The 19,206-nt window shown below is 38.1% G+C and overlaps 1 protein-coding gene across 6 annotated transcripts in view; it reads left to right on the plus strand.

The window, feature by feature from the left end:
- The window catches only part of LOC106884137 (alanyl-tRNA editing protein Aarsd1), a 426,316-nt gene that overhangs the window by 384,119 nt on the left and 22,991 nt on the right, over positions 1-19,206 (plus strand). For all 6 annotated transcript variants that reach the window (XM_089364768.1, XM_089364772.1, XM_089364771.1 and 3 more), the window contains 4 exons: positions 1,253-1,319; positions 2,972-3,063; positions 6,950-7,004; positions 11,942-12,036. In XM_089364768.1, coding sequence (XP_089220894.1) covers positions 1,253-1,319; positions 2,972-3,063; positions 6,950-7,004; positions 11,942-12,036 — 309 coding nt within the window. The remainder of the gene's footprint in view (positions 1-1,252; positions 1,320-2,971; positions 3,064-6,949; positions 7,005-11,941; positions 12,037-19,206) is intronic.

The following is a 19,206-nucleotide window of genomic DNA, read 5'->3' on the forward strand; positions in this document are numbered from 1 at the left end:
CCAACTCTTCACAGCAACTGTTGTCTTCAAACAAAAGCATCTGCTTGTATTCACTTCAAGAGAATGTCTCTGCTGGAAATACTGCTGCCGCTGCCGCTGCTGCCGTTGTTTGTTGTCTTAAATATTTACCAAACATTCAGGGACAGACATTCAACTTGACAACTATGATGATGCTGATGATGACGATGATGACGGTGGCTTTGTTGGTGGTTGTGGTGGTGGTGGTGGCAGTTTTGGTTGATGTGGCGGTGGTTGTAGTGGCTGTGGTAGTTATGGTGGTCATGTTAATGGTGATGATGACGATGGTGGTGGTGGTGGTGGTGGTGGTGATGTTTGTGATGGCTGCAACTTGCAATAAGCAGCTGTAGACTGGCCATCAACGTAAATTACATTGGCTATAGTTTAAGTCCTTTTGACACTCAATTAGAAGAGATGCCATTCCAACTTCTCACCTCTGGGAATCAGATTTTGGTTTCAGTTTCATCTTGTTACTTCTTTTCTTTTTTTTTTCTCTTTTAAATCTCAGGGTTAATTTCCTTGTTTATAAGTATGTATGCGTCTACATACATCTTACCTATGTCTTAACCTATATGTGATCAGAAATTGTGTACTGCCTTTGTTCTGACATTCTATATTGTCTCTATTCTCACTGTGTGTTCTGTGGATGCTCTGTCAATGTGTATTGCTTGCACATTTTCTATCAATACGTATTGTTTGTATGTGTGTAGTATTCTCTTTTACTTGTTTCAGTCTTTTGACTGTGGCCATGCTGGAGCACCGCCCTTTAGTCGAGCAAATCGACCCCAGGACTTATTCTTTGTAAGCCTAGTACTTATTCTATCGGTCTCTTTTGCCGAACCGCTAAGTTACGGGGACGTAAACAAACCAACATCGGTTGTCAAGTGATGTTGTGGGGACAAACTCAGACACACATATATACGACAGGCTTCTTTTCAGTTTCCGTCTACCAAATCCACTCACAAGGCTTTGGTCCGCCCGAGGCTATAGTAGAAGACACTTGCCCAAGGTGCCATGCAGTGGGACTGAACCTGGGACCATGTGGTTGGTAAGCAAGCTTCTTAGCACACAGCCCCTACTGTGCATTAAGAACATGTTTCATTCTTTGATACAGATCATACACAAATCATAATTTGTATCAAGTATTTGTTTTATACCCTTATAAATTAAGGGTCAGTTTAAACGGATGATCCGCATGAAGGGGTTAATGAAGCTGTTTTGTCTCCCTTTTCAGTAGCCCCTTGGAGCAGCATGCAGACCTTGCAGAGAAGTTGATCAAGACATCAAAATCCTCCCAGAAGGTAACAGGCACTTCCATTTCTTGAACTATACAATACTCATTTCTACTAAAGGTCTTAAATTTGTCGTGAGGGGACTAGTTAATTACATTGACCCCAGTGTTTCACTGGTACTTAATTTATTGATCCTGAAAGGATGAAAGACAAAAAGTCAAACTTGGTGAATTTGAATTCAGAATGTAAAGACAGATGAAATGTCGATAAGCGAAAGATTCTGCTCGCTCGCCACCTTTCCAAACTATATAATAATAACGAACTTATTACACACAGTTCTGAGGTATTTAAGCCTAGATCGTCGTGGCACTCCATCGGTTATGACGAAGGTTCCAGTTGATCCAATCAACGGAACAGCCTGCTCGTGAAACTAATGTGCAAGCGGCTGAGCACTCCACAAACTTGTGTACCCTTAACTTAGTTCTTGGGGGAGATTCAGCGTAACACAGAGTATGACAAGGCTGGCCCTTTGAAATACAGGCACAACAGAAACAGGAAGAAAGAGTGAAAGTTGTGGTGAAAGGGTACAGCAGGGTTCGCCAGCAGCCCTTGTTGGAGCCTTGAGTGTTTTCGCTCAAACACTCACAACACCCAGTCTGAGAATCGAAACTATGATCCTACGACCACGAGTCCATTGCCCTAACCACTGGGCCTTTGCACCTCCACTTAAGCCTAGATAACCCATGATGAAAACATCTCACACGTAATGACAGTGTAAGTCACTTCTGCTACACATCCTTTTATCCATACTGGTATGGGTTAGCTAGTTTGACATGAAGTGAAGAATGAGAAGGCCGCACTGAGCCCCAGTGTCTGCTTTGGCATGGTTTCTATGGCTAGATGCCCTTCGAAATGTCTCACTGCTTCAAAGAATGTTCTGGGTGCTTTGTTCGTGGCATTGGCATTGATGAGTTCACCAAGCGTCTGCAAGACAAGATGCCTCCACTGAGTGATATAGTATTGAATGCTATGAAAGTATGATAGAAGGAGAGGAGCGAGTGTCTTGCTGAAGAGGTGAATACACAGCTTCCCCATCTGGAAAGAGGGAGAGAGAGAGAGAGAGAGATGTGAGGTCAAGGTACAAAGTGAATGAGGGAGACAAAAATAGGATGGAGGAACAGAAACAGTAGGTGGTAGGTAAGTGTATTAAAGTAAAACTAGCATGACAGATGGTTAGACACACTCACACACATGCGAGTTAGTGTACTATGCAAGTTATATAATCATTTATCTAAATATTTTATGTATAGATGCAAGTTAAGAAATGTACATAAATATTGTGTGTGTATGTACATACATATATACATGTTTGAACGCATACACATAATAGTAATAGTAGTGGTGGTGGTGGTAGTTATATAAACGTACTAACATATTAAGATTTTGAAATTAAAAACTAAATCAGTTTAACCTCATTAAAGATTGAAATGAAATAATTGTTTTCCTGTACATGTTCTCTCATTAAACTTAAATTTTAGCTCCGCCTTCCACTCCAGAAATTTCTTACAGATTACCAAATCTGAAATAAGTATTTCAGATTTTTTAAAAACGAAAATTTCTGATTCTCTGATTCTGTTTATTTGTGTTTTTTTTTTTTTAGATTTATGTTCATTTTTGTTGTTGTTGTTATTTTGTATCAAATTTTCTCTCCAATTTTCTAGTGTATTGCATCATTGCTTCACGATATTGCTTCCTTGGAAATAAGACACTTCAATTCCCAGGAGCCAAAAGAGCCACTTTTTGTACTGCACCGGTAAGGTCACTTTAACACTTTATTCTTGAAATAAATCCTTCACCTGTCAAATCAGCGATAAATAATGATAAATGCCGTCGTCATGGCAACCTACTGCGTATAACAAAAACAAAAAGAAAAATTCATCCTCAAAGACCCATTCGTTAGCTGCTACTGTCTTTTCTTTCTCTTATCTTCATCCTCGCTGGCTTTACACAATTATTATAATACCATTCTACAATATGTGTGAAGAGGGGTGGCTATGCACGTTTGTGTACGCATGTTTGTGTACTTTCCTCTCCTATATCTATTCAAGCACTCAATATGTACCGTTTCTTTCTTCTTCTTCTTTATCTTTAATCTGCACTAAACGTACACCAAATCAACTTCCATTTCAGAGTCGTTTGAAAATCGAACTAAATACGATGTAAATCAACATTAATTTCAAAATATTTTACTTTCAAAAACTGTTTTATTATTACTTCTAATTACACTTCATTTACTTTGATTATTAAAACCTGCACCAAATTTGAATCTATGCTAAATTTGCACTCATTCAACTGTTATTTTAAAGTAATTCAAAATTCACACTAAATCATCATCTTCATCATATCTGTTTTCCACGCTGGCATGGGTTGGACAGTTTGACAGAAGCTGGCAAGCCAGAGAACTGTACCAGGCTCCAGTGTCTACTTTGGCATGGCTTCTAAAGCTGGATGTCCTTCCTGTCCCGGATGCCAACCATGTCCCAGAGTGTACTGGGTGCTTTTTTTATGTGGCACCCGCACCAGTGGGGTCACTTAGTAACTTGTAAGACAAAGACCCCTCAACTGAGAGGTGGAGTAATATTGAGGGAGGTAGTTTTGTGCCAGTTGAGAGGTCAAAGTGTAATAGAGGGATAGAAATAGATATCTTGCTATAGAAGAGATACTTGGATGCCCCATGGACCTAAATCTAATTTTGAAATATTTTACATTCAAGAATTCTGGTTATTTTGGTTTCTAAATCTACACCAAAACAATTCTTAACAATTTTCATTTTAACATCTTTTAAAATGTAAACTAAACCAACAGTGAATCAACACACACATACTAGACGACCAGTTAATCATTCTCTTTTACTTGTTTCAGTCTTTTGACTGTGGCCATGCTGGAGCACCGCCTTTAGTTGAGCAAATCGACCCCGGGACTTATTCTTTGTAAGCCTAGTACTTATTCTATCGGTCTCTATTGCAAGTAAAAATGAAATATATCAGGAGGCAAGAAGGTGGACAAGATCTAATTACTTCAAGACAAATTGAAGGAGTTATCTACTGAGAAGGTAGCAGTTGGAAAGTAAATATTTTGAGACATGTCTTTCAGAAGTTGGCTATCTGGATCTTTTATTTAAACTGTGTAAGTCATAAAATAATAGAGAAAACTTCTCGCTTAAATGCAGCCTGCAATATAAGTTTAAACAGAATGATTCATGTTTATATGATACTGCTTACTCCAGAATGCTCCATCTAATTTTCAACATAGTCAAACAGGATTCTTTTTTAAGAAGAATAACTAATGTTCATTGATAAACTTCTCTGAATATTTGTAGGAATGGATTTACTGATTAAAGCAGATCTTAAATTTATTTACAGTTAGTCCATTGTAAGATTTTAAACCATTTTATTGTCTTTCTGTACTCCAGCTGAATAAACTAACACTTCTGAAAAGCACTTGCCATTGAGAGGGCAATTATTTGTAGCAATGAAATTGCAGATAAGTGGAAAAGCAGTATTATTAATATCAGGGAGTTCATTTTAAAGTGAAATGGTCAAGAGAACAAACAAAATTTTAATAGCAAGAATAGCTAACTTTAACTGAGTCTCTATTAAAGATTTTGTAATATATATGACTTATTGGAAAGTGAAAAGAGATTAAATTTAAGAATATTTTAATCTCATTTTTCCAAATGATTTCCCTTCCATGATTCTAGTTATCTTGCACACCTGTGTTTTCCTTTATCTTTTACTTGTTTCAGTCATTAGGCTGCAGCTATCTTGGGCATCACCCTTAAGAATATTAGTCAAACGAATTGACCCTGTTATATTTTTGGTTCTTAAAGCTTGGTACTTATTCTATTAGTCTCTTTTTCTGAACCACTAAGTTATGTGGACAAAAACACCCGTTGTCAAGAAGTAGTGGGGGCTGATCATCATCATCACGATCCCTGCATGAATAATTAAAAACAATGTGAATAGCTAAGTATCACATTTGATGGAGTAATCTGAATGCTAAAGGGTCAAAGCCATTGTCCAGTTTAGCAACCACCTCTAGGAGCTCTTGAGTGTCTCTTGTCGGAGGTGTCCACTCAGTGGTAAGCTTTAGGACCAGGTCTGTCCTGCCTGAGGATGGTTTACTTTCTGCTCATCACAAATCCATGAGCCATTGTGTCCTTCTTTCTTGCTCTCTTCCCATCTTGTCTCAAAGGGTCTAAGAATGTCGTGATTTTTCTTCTCCTCATCTCAATAGTAAACAAGGTAAAAAAAAAAGCACACTTTGACATTTCAATAAATTTAAAGTCTTCTCCTCCTCCTCCTCCTTTTTCTCCCCCTCTCTCTACCTTTCTATCCTTCTCTTCATGTCCTTCCTACCATTCTTTTGTATTTGTCTTCTTTTCTTTTTCTTTTTCTCTTCCTCTTTTTCCATTTTCTTTTGTTTTTTTTTTCTCCTTATTCTTTCTGCCCTTTTTTCCTTCTCTTTTCTTTGCCTTCTTTTTTCCTAACTTAAGAGACCTTGGATGATAAGAGGCATGTATTTTATTTCAAATATTTTCTCTTTACCATTTTTTTTTTGTTTCTTGCTTTTTGTTTTTCTTTTCTTTTCTCTTCTTTTTTTTTAATTCAAAATACAAAAAAGCAGAATAAATGTTGTTTTAAGAATATTTAAAATAAAATGAAAGAAAAAAAAAATGAAAGAAAGAAAGAAAGAATGACTTATTAACTAGATTAGAATAGGGATGGTGGGGAAGGAGGTGGAGAAATTGCATAAAAATTTGAAGATTGAAACAAAGAACTATAAAGACTGAGCAAAAAAAAAAAAAAAGGAAGAGAGAGAGAAAGGAAAGAAAGAAAGGAAGGAAGAATAATAAAATATTTATTGTAAGTTTTCTAATACATTTTTAATTGGGGAATTTGGAAAAATTCGATTTGGGATTTAATGAAAGTATTTATTTTCCCCCTTTTTTTTTTTTCCTTAATGAGGTAAAATAAATTAAGGACTGCATCAGTCCTCGTTATATTAATGGTTTCTTTACATTGGCTCAAGGCCATAAATCCTCTGAGAGAAACAGCAGTTCAATGAAGTGAATTGAAGAGGAAGGGCTCCCATTATATGATCTGTACTAATTTTTATTGACCCACCCGGATTGGGGGGGGGGGGGTATGTAAATAAATAAATAAATGAATAAATAAGTGGCGGAAAAAATGTGGGTGGAGACTAAATACTGCAATGCATTTAGTGCTTTGTAGTACTAAAGAGCCAGTGAGGGATCCTCTATGTGGTCCCTTGATTTCCTAGAAATAACAGCTAAAATCTTACTCTGCTGTCTTACAGTAGGATGAAGTAATTATACTGTGTGCACCAACAGAAAGACAGGATGGTCATGACTGGAATGCCTTTGTCCATAAATCTGTTTAATTGAGGCTGATCTAGGAAGAAAACTACTTTCAGCAGCTTTACCAACCACGTACAGACTCCCTCATTGGCTTAATCAAACAAGATGTAAAAGATTGAAGCATGGTGTTCATGTATAAGTGCAGTAAAGGAACAAATGTGAACCAAGAAACCAAATTGTGTGTGTAAGAAAGAGAGAGAGAAGAACATAATATCTGTCTTGAATGCTTCTTTCACTAGATTCCTTCTTTTGTCCACAGGAAGGAAGCAGATATGGACTTCATGAATTTCATATGTCGAGAGATGAGCAACCAGGTAAGTAGATTCAAACAATTATTTAAATAATCTTCATTGAAAATGGTTACTTTCATTTCTAGGTCTCCTGCTTCCACAAACTCCATCCACAATTAGCTCTTCTTTATCCTCACATTACAAGTCCATACCAGTGCAGTCTTCTCTTTTGCACAGTACATCGGATTCCTCTTAAACCCAGACATATTTGTACTTCATTGGTGATGTGCTCTGCTTAAGAGGACCCATTTGCCTCTGTGAGGCCCACACTCGAAAGGAACTCAGCCCCTTTGCCTCCATGAGGGCCAATGCTTGAAAGGTGTTCTTTACATGCCACATGTGCACTTGGCTTGACAGGTCCACTCAAGCACAGTACATCACCAAAGGTCTTGGTCACTGGTCATTGCCTCTGTGAGACACACACATCCTTTCTACTGCAGGCACAAGTTGATAACATTGATCCTAGTACTTGACTGCTACTTATTTCATCAACCCCTACAGAATGAAAGGGAAAGTTGACCACAGAAGGATTTGAACTCAAAATGTAAGGACGGACAAAATGCTGCTAAACATTTTGCCTGGCATGCTAACAATTCTGCTAACTCACCATCTTCCATACACATAATATGGGACACTTTTAGTTCCCATCTACCAAATTCACTTGCAAGGCATTGGTTCACCCAAGGGTATAAGAGAAAACGCTTTTCTTTTCTACTCTAAGCACAAGGCTTGAAATTTTTGGTGGTAAGATGGCAGAAACGTTAGCACACTGAGCGAAATGCTTAGCGGTGTTTCATGTCTTCAAATTCCACCGAGGTCGACTTTGCCTTTCATCCTTTTGGGGCCAATAAATTAAGTACTAGTTGTGTACTGGGGTCAATCTAATTGACTGGACCCCTCCCCAGAAATTTCAGGCCTTGTGCCTAGAGTAGAAAAGAAAAGAAAACACTTGCCCAAGGTGCTATGCCTTGGAATTGAACCCAAGACTGCATGGTTAGGAAAGCAAGTTTCTTAAACACACAACCATACCTGTACCTATATGTGTGTGTGTATATATATATATATATATATATATATATATATATGAGAGCAGTGCATGCCATCATAGTAACACTGGGGTGAAATATATGAAGCCCACTGATAAGGGGACACTAGGCACTATGTATGTATGTATGTATATCATTGTTCAGTTTTATTTCAAGATTTCTTGCTAATAGAGAAAGAGCTGGTTTCTAGCCTTTATTGGAATTTCAATGTCAGCAACTGGGTATTTTTGTATGTATATGTGCAGATATGTATATTATGCTTTATGTATGTATGAATCATTCTTCTCTTTCTAATTATATATGAACATAAATACATGTGTCCACACATGTATATCTACTACATACATACTTATATTCATACATATCTGAGTATTCTTGTATATATATATATATATATATATATATATATATATGTGTGTGTGTATGCATATTTAGTATGAGTTATAACTAGAATATTATGTGTTCACAGACTGTTAACCCCAACCTCTGTGTTTGTATCTAAGCTATGGTTCAATGGTTATATTCTCTGTTTTATTGACTTATTTCTGTGTTTATATGTTTACATAACTGTCTCCGTGTGAGTGCGTACATGTGTGTATGAATGCATGTCTGTATGAGTTTATGTGCTCATATAGATCTATCTACAAGTAACTGTGGCATAATAGATAAGACTGTTGCAAACTTGTGCTTGAAATAAGAGCACTTACCCTGGCCAGCTCAGGTTATACATTATGTATGAAACACAGCACTGGAATATGATGGCTGATTTGTTTAACCCCAGGTTGGCCATTAACTATGATTGAGTAAGCCTATGATCAAAGGTATTCTGGCCATGGCCTTCTCAGCCATTGTTTTGTGGAAGGGGTAGGGAAGGATGAATGGGAGAGCATACGGTTTATTTAGAACTACATTATCATGGAAGCTGCATGGCTGAATGTTTCAGAAGCTTGTTTCTCTATTACAAGTTCCTGGGTTCAATCCCATAGCATGGCATCTTAACCAAGTGTTTTTTTTTTAATCGTGGCCTTGGGTTGAGTGAAAGTAGATAGACAAGAAACTGTTTAAAAGTCCATCAGATGGATTGCACTTAATTACTTAAGCTCCTTCATTCTTGCTATAGCATGGGTTGTCAATGACTTTTCTTCTCTTCTTGACCCTGAGCTGTCTTTTGTTTCCTCTCCCTGGTCTTGTTGGTTTTGCATTATCATCGATGTTCCTCTAACTTTTGTTTTTTTCTAGATGGTGGGACAGGGGTGTTGGCCCCCAAATAAACCCATTTTTACTTCTGGGGAGAAGGGGACCATGTTAGTCTAGCTTCTATCCTTTGACTTGTCAAGTATTTGAGACCCTACCAGGATTGTATATTCCACTGTGGTGGCATTAGATAGATTGAATCTGTAATGTAAAGGGGTGACTTCGGCATACACTGTCTCACATAGATGCTCCCTAAGGATTTTGTTAAGAGTACACATATATTTAGAATACTCAATTACTTATATGAGCCAGTAGCTCAGTGGATCAACTAAAAATGCTCATCGTATGCATGGGCAACTGGTTAGTTGCACTGTTAGATGTGTGTGCGCACACGTGCATGCACACACATACACAAGCTAATATTGAACAGTGAGAACGAATGCTCAACACTGCCTTAGTGGATAAATATTTGGCTTTGTCCAGAGATAAAAATAAAACGACATACGACATCTTTATCCAATATGGTATGGACACTTAAAGAGAGGATCGTTAACAACCTCCATACAAACTGGAGCCTTATAGCTAAGGCTAGCAAATATAGGAGGTGGGGCAGCAAAAGCAAGCTTTGCATTACTAAATGTCATAACTAAAAATATGCATCACTAAATATCATAACATCAACAGTGAATGTTTTGAACATTAAAGAGGAAACCTTCTCCCACTGCATGCACAAGCAACAATTCATTCTTGGGAATTTTAAGCATACCCCCCACCACCACTTCATCACCCCTCTGACCTGGATAAGTTCTTTTCTGGATATTGATTATATGCATTATATGAGCATTATGCATTAACGACACATCCCCTCCCCAACTTATGCTAGATTCCCTCGTTACGCAGATATATGTGCATTGCATATATTCATGACATCACACGATGCACATAAAAAAATACATATGTGCACAAACTTATGAATCCACAACCTCAGGGACCAAGTTTGGTGACAAAATCTGTGAGCTTCCACCATTATGTACACAAACACAAACAGAACATATAATGCAGCTGTGTTTGCGTGCATGTGTGTATGTATGCATATATCTATCTGTGTGTATGCATGTGTATGTGTTTGTCCCCCACTGTGACACTTGATGACTTAGTGGCTCAACAAAAGAGACCGACAGAATAAGTAGTAAACTTAAAACAAAATCCAAATTTCTGATTTGGTTGGTTCGTTTGACTAAACCCTGCAAGGTGATGCTCCAGCATGACCTGAGTCCAATCACTGAAACAAGTAAATGACAAAAGAAGCACACACACACGCATACACATCACTACCAAAGACATCCACCTCATCAGCACCATCATCTTGGCAATGGTTATGATGCTGCTGCTAATGATGATGATGGTGACAACAACAATGATGCAGAAGAGGATCATAATCATCATCAACATTGTTTTCACTCCCCACTTCACACCACCATACCCTCCCACACACCGACTCCACCCCCCTCATCTACCCCCCCCCCCATTATGATTATTCCCATATTTGCAAATTTCTTCATAAAAATAGTATTTTGTGTTGCTTTGGTAATCATCTTGTTTTTCGCTTTTTCTTTTTTTATTCATTTATGCTTTTCTTTCTTTCTTTCTTTATTTTATTCCAACATGGCTTTTCATTTTGAATTAGAAATTTGGATTTCTATTCAGGTTTTTGCAATAATTCTTTTGTCTTTGTCTTGGAGAACCAAGCCTTTTTCACCAATTCTGCCAATCCACATTCATGTGACAATCTTCAACGGAATTTCATTTCCTTTAAAACTAAAGAAAGCAATTAATGTTAAAATGGAATTGTTGTTGTTGCTGTTGTTATTGTGATGGTGGTGGTGGTGGTGGTGATGATGATGGTTGTGGTGGTGGTGGTGGTTGTGGCGACGGTGGGGGAGATGGCTGTTGGAGTAGAAGGTTAAGAATAACAACAAATAATAATAATGATAGTCATGATGATGATGATGATGATGATAACAATTTCTTTAATCACCAGAAGGGCAACAAAGCAACAACAATGTAATAGAGTATGATTCTGAAGAATACAAAATATATATATATATATATATATATATATATATATATATATATATATATATATATATATATATAGTAGTGGTAGTAGTAGTAGTAGTAGTAGGAATATGAGGAGAACTGGCAGTAGAAGAAATGATGATGATGATGATGATATAATAAAAATAGCAAATACAATGTGAATAAATAATAATAATAATAATATAAATATTAGAAATATCAACAGCAATGTTGATTGAGATTATGATGATGATGATGCTGAAAATGATGACGATGATGATTGTGATTACAAGAGAGAGGGGGGGGGGGGGAATGAAAGAAGTCATAGAATTTTGCTGTTGTTGTTTATTCCCTTTAATTTTAAAGGTATCGGTGGAATTTTGCTAATGAAAAATGAAAGAGATGTCAAACAATAAAAGGCATTTGTGCAAATGGATGACGGTGGGGGGAGGTGGTGCTAAGGGATTCATTGTTGTTGTTGTTTTATTCCATTTTATTTCGGTACCTGTTTTATTGTTGTTGCTTTTAATTCTTTTTTTTTTTTTTTTTTGGTTTTTCTGAGCTCAAAAGACATTTGTTAACCTGTTTATTTTTTTAATATTTATTGTTTTCTATTTTTTTTTTTTGTCTTTTGTTTTGAAGGAGGTGACACTTTTCCTGACAGGTGGAGATGACAAAGGCTCAGGTTTATTCATGTTGGTTGGCAAAGAAGATCTGGTGGCAGATGTAGGACCAAGGTTGGAATAGTTTAATTTATTATTATCAAAGTCCATTATTTAATGTTAGAAATCATTATTGTTGTGGCACTCGATCAATTTAGATCACTCTAAAGCATTCAAGAGGATCGACCATTGCTATTGGTTGGCAGCTGACCCAAATGCAGCCGGTTTCGGTCCTCTCTTCAGAATTTGGATCTGTGATCAAACTAAAATGGCTGCCTAGTAAAACCATTTTGTTTGTTAAGGGAACTTTGTCTCATCTCTTCTGTTTGAGGTCTGATCAATAAATATCCAGACTGTTGCCATTGTAATGAAGCTAAAGCACGCAGAGTGAAACCATTTGGCAGGTTGACCTTCAACTCTGCTGTGCATGTGCACTATTTTAACATTCTAGCTCACTTCCGCTATTTCCAGCAGTGCTTGGAAGAAAGGTGTGTAGCGTGTGACCATTGCATTGACCATGACAGAAAAAGTTGTCATGGTGATACCTGCTCAGAGTCCTGCGCAAAATTGCAGAAAGTGTATGGAGAGGAGTGTATGAATCGCATACAAGTGTACGAGTGGTTCAGACATTTCCAAGATGGCTGAAAAAATGTCGATAGTGAATGTTCTAGGAGACCAGCAGAACTGAGAAAAACATTGCAGATATGCGTGCAGCTGTGAAGGGAAATCGCTGAATCACCATCCGTGAGTTATCAGAGGTTGTACAGATTAGTTACGGCTCAGTCCATTATCACTGAAGATGTGGGTATGAGACACGTGTCTGCCAAGTTTGTGCCAAAATTGCTTTCAGCTGACAATAAAGATACTCAGGTTTCAGCTGTACAAGATCTCCTTGATTGTGTCGAGAATGATGAAATCTTTTGGAAAACTTTGCGTAGGCCTCTGAGCAGGTATCACCAAGCGTTTGGCAAACTTTGATGCAGATTCTCTGATCAACTTTTTTTGTCATGGTCAATATGACAATCACACACTACACACCTTCCTTCCAAGCACTGCTGTAAACAGTGGAAAAGAGCTAGAATGTTAAAACTTAGTGCACATGCACAGCAGAGTTCAAGGTCAATCTGTGCCAAGTGGCTTCACTCTGTGAGTTTTAGCTTTGTTACTATGGCAACAGTCCGGATACTTATTGAACCAGAGAAACGAGTAGTCAAAGGGGTAAGGATGGATAGGCATGTCAGGAGTAGAGTTAGCAAATTTCAGGAAGGATGGAGTTTTTGAAGGATGCAATGTCCTGACAGCTAACAACAACTCACAAGGGTAACTTATTTCATCTTGTGATAATTCTGGACATGAAAAAATGTTTCTGAAAGCCATGGGATGCTGCACTATAATTTTATAAATGTGTTCTCGGGTGGTAGAGATCTTGAATTCAAAAGGGTCGCCAAAATTGTTCTTGGAAATATGGTGGATAATTTTGTGGACTTTTCTACAAAAGACAAGCAGATAGACATCAAGGGTTATGTGTGTTGATGCCCAGAGAAGCAAGATGTTTAAAAATATTCTTTTCTACTCTAGGCACAAGGCCCAAAATTTTTGGAGTGGTGGTGGTGGTGGGGCACTCGATTAGGCCGACCCCAGTACACAACTGGTACTTAATTTATTGACCCCGAAAAGATGAAAGGCAAAGTTGACTTTGGTGGAATTTGAACTCAGAACGTAAAGATAGATGGAATACTGTTAAGCATTTTGCCTGGCGTGCTAACATTTCCGCCAGCTCAACGCCTTAAGATGTTAAAAATATGGCAAATGACTGATGTAGGGCATTCATTTAGTTGAATGTCAACAATATTGCCTAAAACCCTCGGTGGTTTCTAGTATGGCTGCAATCCAATGATTGAAACTGGTAAAGGAATAAGAAAGTTACATAAAACCAGTTCCACTGTGTGATACGCTGTGTAAATGTCTTCTGCTAAAACTCCAGGCTGACCAATACCTTAACGGAAATTATGGGGAAGCCTATCATATATGTGAAGTGGTTGGCAATTTTGAAGGGCATCCAGCAGTGAAAACCATGCTAAAACTGATCATGCCTGTGCTGGTGCCACATAAAAAGCTCTCAATCCACTCTGCTGGGTTTGGCGGTTTTAGGAAACCTATTCACAGAAGTCTGATGGTGTCTTTTGCCTGGCCAGCTCCTGTCACACCGTCCAACCCATGCCAGCATGGGAAGCAGACGTTAAATGATGATAATGTTAATAACGATGACGATGATGATAATGATGGTGAGGATGATGATGGTGATGATAATGATGATGATAATGATGATGTGTTGACAACTGGTGTTGGTTTGCTTACATCCTCATAAAATTTGCAGTTTGGCAAAAGAGATTAACAGAATAAGTACTAAACTTAAAAAAGAAAAAAAAACCCAAAAAACTGGTATTGATTTGCTCGACTAAAACCCTTCAAGGTGGTGCCCCAGCATGGCCGCTGTCCAATGACTGAGATGAGCAAAAGACATACCAGCCAGGCTTTCCGTTTCTGCGTCTAACACACAATGCAACAAATCTAAGGGAGGTAATTGTGCAAGCAGTTTTAAAAGTGCAAAAGATTGAAAAGATTATTTTTGGATTGTTTATGCAACTAGTTTTTTTTTTTTTTTTTTTTTTTTTTAGTTTTAATATTTAATTTAAAATAAAATAAATAAAACACAAAGAAACAAATCTGATTCTGTATTGAACACGTCTCAAAGAAGTTTGATAAGTTTATGGAAAATTCATCAGTAGAACATGATTAAAAGAGTCATCAATTTTTTTTGTTTTTGTTTTGTTTTTGATGACGCAAGCATGCTACTAATAAATGAATACATAAATAAAATTAATGAATGAATGAAATGTATAATTAATTAATAAAATTAATTAATAAAATGGGAAGGAGATAATTAAATAAACCTTGGAAATAAAATGGGAAGGAGATAATTAAATAAGATGTATTGATTTCTCACGTTTTCTTGAGGCAGCATATTTGTACGAGAAGAGTAGAGTCAATTGAAAATGACTACCCTCAGTATATAGCTGGTATTTATTTGGTTAACTGCAGAGAAATGTGAATGAAAGAGACTTTATGTAGTTCCTTGATGGTGATAGATCGTTAGAGAGGTGCAGGTGTGGCTGTGTGGTAAGAAGCTTGCTTACCAACCACATGGTCCCAGGTTCAGTCCTGCTGTGTAGCACTTTGGGCAAGTGTCTTCTACTATAGCCGCAGGCTGACCCAGGCCTTGTGAGTGGACTTGGTGGACAGAAACTGAAAGAAGCCTGTCAGTTTTTGTTCCCCCACCCCCACCCCCGCACCATCACTTGACAACTGATGCTGGTGTGTTTACGTCCCCGTGACTTAGCAGTTTGGCAAAAAGATACTGATAGAATAAGTACTAAGCTTACAAACAATAAGTCCTGAGGTCGATTTGTTTGACTAAAGGCGGTGCTCCAGCATGACCACAGTCAAATGACTGAAACAAGTAAAAGAATAAAAGAAAAGGCAGAAAAATGGTTTGTGGTATTTCTCGCAATGCTCAAGGTTTTGAGTTCAAATCCTGTTGAAGTCAACTTTGCTTTTCATCCTTCTCTGGTCAGTAAGATGAGGTCTTAGTTTAGTATTTAAGTTGATGTAACCAACTAGCCCCTCCCTTCAAAAGTTTTGGCGTTCTGCTATATCAGATACAGTTATAAGAAATAACAGCTAAATATCCTTTAAACTGCACATTACCATCTTATAATGGGAAGAATACATCGAACACTGTAGCCATTGAGCCAGTATGCCTTAAAAGACTGGATGGTCATAGCTGGATTGTCATTCGCCATGGGTCTGTTCACTTTGTGTTGATGTTAAACAACAACATCACTGCACCATACAAGCTTTAGGTAGAGGCATGGCTGTGTGGTTATGAACCTCATATTTGCTACTGCATGGTTTTAGGTTCAGTCCCACTGTGTGACATCTTTGGAGGTCAAGTATCTTCTACCCTAGCCCCAGGCTGACTGATGCCTTGTGAGCGAATTTGGTAAATGGAAACTGTGTGGAAGCCTGTTGTATATGTATGTGTGTGTGTTTGTCCCTACTTGTGCATTGCTTGTCATTGTTGATTTGTTTACATCCCCAAAGCTCTAGCAATTCAGTAAAAGAGACCAAAAAAAGAATAATGCCAAATTTAACCCTTTAGTATTTAAACTGGCCATATCCAGCAAAAATATGCTTTATGTTCAAACTGGTCAGTTCTGGCCCCATCACACCTACCTACAATCATCATCATCATTGTTTAATGTCTGCTTTCGGTGCTGGCATGGGTTGAAATGGTTTGACTGAGGACTGGCAAGGCGGGAGGCTGCACCAGGCTCCAATCTGATCTGGCAAGGTTTCTACAGCTGGATACCCTTCCTAATGCCAACCACTCTGAGAGTATAGTGGGTGCTTTTTACATGCCACTGGCATGGGAGCCAGTCAGGCAGCACTGGCATCAACCATGCTTGAATGGTGTTTTTTATATGCCATCAGCACTGGTGCCAGTCAGGTGGCACTGGCATTAACCATGCTCAAATGGTGCTTTTTATGTGCCAGTCAGGCGGCACTTGCATTGGCCATGACTACAATTTCACTTGGTTCAACAGGTCTTCACAAGCATGGCATATTCTTTTCTACTCTAGGCATAAGCCCGAAATTTTGGGGGAGCAGGCCAGTTGATTAGATCGACCCCAGTACGCAACTGGTACTTAATTTATTGACCCCTGAAAAGATGAAAGGCACAGTTGAGCTCGGTGGAATTTGAACTCAGAACGTAAAGACAGACAAAATGCTGCTAAGCTTTTCACCCGGCATGCTAACATTGCTACCAGCTCGCTGCCTTACAAGCATTGCTTGACGGCTGAAGGGTGCTTTTAAATGGGCCAGTTATGCGACACTGGCATCGGCCACAGCTACAATCTCACTTGGCTTGGCTGGGTCTTCTCAAGCAACATGTTATACTAAAAGTAAACAATGACATCATTGAAAGCTGAAAGCTATAAAAGGTTACGCATGATTAATTCCAAACAATCAGAATAAACGAGCATTTGACAGAGGAATGCTGAGTGCTGAAGGGTTAAATGTTAAGTGCTTGGGTTGATGTTTTCAATTGAACTCGTCATAGTGGTGCCCCAGCATGGCCGCAGTTTGATGACTGAAACAAGCAAAAGATAAAAGATTATTAGCAATAATTTAATCAACACACATCCTAGACTGCATCCACAAAAAGTCCACCTAACTGATTGGTGTAATATCTCTCACAATTATGAAGCCAGCCTTTGGCTCAAAGGTGCACTGTGTCCTCTCTTTGTCTTTTCTACTGATACTGTAATGGCCTCTGCTCCTTGGATCTAGCCAAGTTCATGGTCCTTCCCAATGAGAATATTTTTCTGAATCACTCGTCTTCTCTCTCCTCCAGTTACCATCATCATTATTGTGTCCAGCTTCTACTCCTCTCTCCCCTGGCAATAATCACTATTTCAGTCCTTTCTTCATAGAGTGGTAATTCACCACACCCTACCCCTGTCCACTCTGAATTCCTTCCTTGCCCATGTCTTTCTCACTGGTGTTTAGTGGTGTTTTGTCTGTTTTTACGTTCTGAGTTCAAATTCTGCTGAGGTTAGCCTTGCTTTTCATCCTGTCGGAGTTGATGAAATAAGTACCAATTGAACACTTGGTTCAATACAATCAATTTTATCTCTCCACCAAAATTTTACAGGCCTTGTGCCAAAATTTGAAACCAACATTCTATAGGCACAGGAGTGGCTGTGTAGTAAGAAGCTTGCTTCCCAACCAAGTAGGGAGGCAGGCAAATCACAAATCCCTTCAGGTAGACGGCCCTGCTCAATCTGTAGAAAAGGCGTAGGTAGAAACTCCATAAGATGCACTCAGTGTAAGCTTTGGATACATAAAAGGTGCAACAATATCAGAGGAAGGTTAACAGGGAAAATAGCTTGTGTATGTGGAATCTACACATGTACAATAAATGCTGAAAATAGGTAGAAAATAGACTCCATGAACTACCAGGCTGCCTACCTAGGTTGCTATGGCATTGAGGTAGATCCAGCCACCCCCGTTAACGTGGACAAAACCCTGATTTAAAGCACTGGATGATGATGATGAGCAATAATGACATTTTCTTGTGTAAAACAAATGTTATGGAAGCTTATCAAGACAACAAATTACATGTTGGCAATATTACAGACAATATACTGCAGTAGTTAACCTACTCCACTTGTATATGGTACAACAATAACACATACTAGTAATATTCATCTAGTTTTTTTGTCTCATCAATAAGAGATTCAAAGAGTTTGATTACCTACAGTAAATTATAGAATTCAAAGATTATTGTTTTGTTTTGATAACTGGTTAGCAAATGAAAGGTTTAACCCTTTAATATTTACACTGGCTATATCTGGCCCAAATTTTTTGACCAAGATCTCTGGCAATATACTATGTTTGAGAAGACCTATTAAGCCAAGTGAAATTGTAGTTGTGGCCAATGCCGGTGTTTCGTAACTGGAACTTGAGCCAGTGGCATGTAAAAAGCATCCACTACCCTTTTAGAGTGGTTGGCATTAGGAACAGCACTCAGCTGTAGAAACCATACAAAATCAAATTGGAACCTGGCACAGCTCCCCAGATTTCAGTCAAACCGTCCAACCCATGCTAGCATGGAAAACAGACGTTAAATGTTAAATGATGATGATGATGTTCAAACATTCAAACCAGCCAAATCTTACCTCTTACACCTACCCTACAATGTCATTCTAAAAATACACAATCAGATCATCAAAACCTTGATGCTATGAGATAATAGGTGATTACTTAAAAACAATGTGAATAAACGAGCATTGCTTTTGATAAAGAAATCTGAATGTTAAAAGGGTTAACGTGCTTTTATTGTGTGTAGTTAAACAACAAAATCAATATTTTATGCTCTGCTATTCACAATGAACCATATATTTTGCATTGAGGTTTTGTATTTTCTCTGTTGGCTTTTTTTATGTTGTATTTTCATAAGCCTGTACACCTTAGCTAGCCCTACTAGAAATAGCTGCCGAATTTCCCTCAAATCATACTCCACAGTCTTAAAAACAAAGAATGAACACATTGGACAATGTACATTATTTACATTTGACAAATATTTGTCCTCATCTTGTTTGTTATTAACACAACATT

The sequence above is a fragment of the Octopus bimaculoides genome, chromosome 16 (assembly GCF_046866305.1).
Source record: "Octopus bimaculoides isolate indiv1 chromosome 16, ASM4686630v1, whole genome shotgun sequence".
In the NCBI taxonomy this organism is placed as follows: Eukaryota; Metazoa; Mollusca; class Cephalopoda; order Octopoda; family Octopodidae; genus Octopus; species Octopus bimaculoides.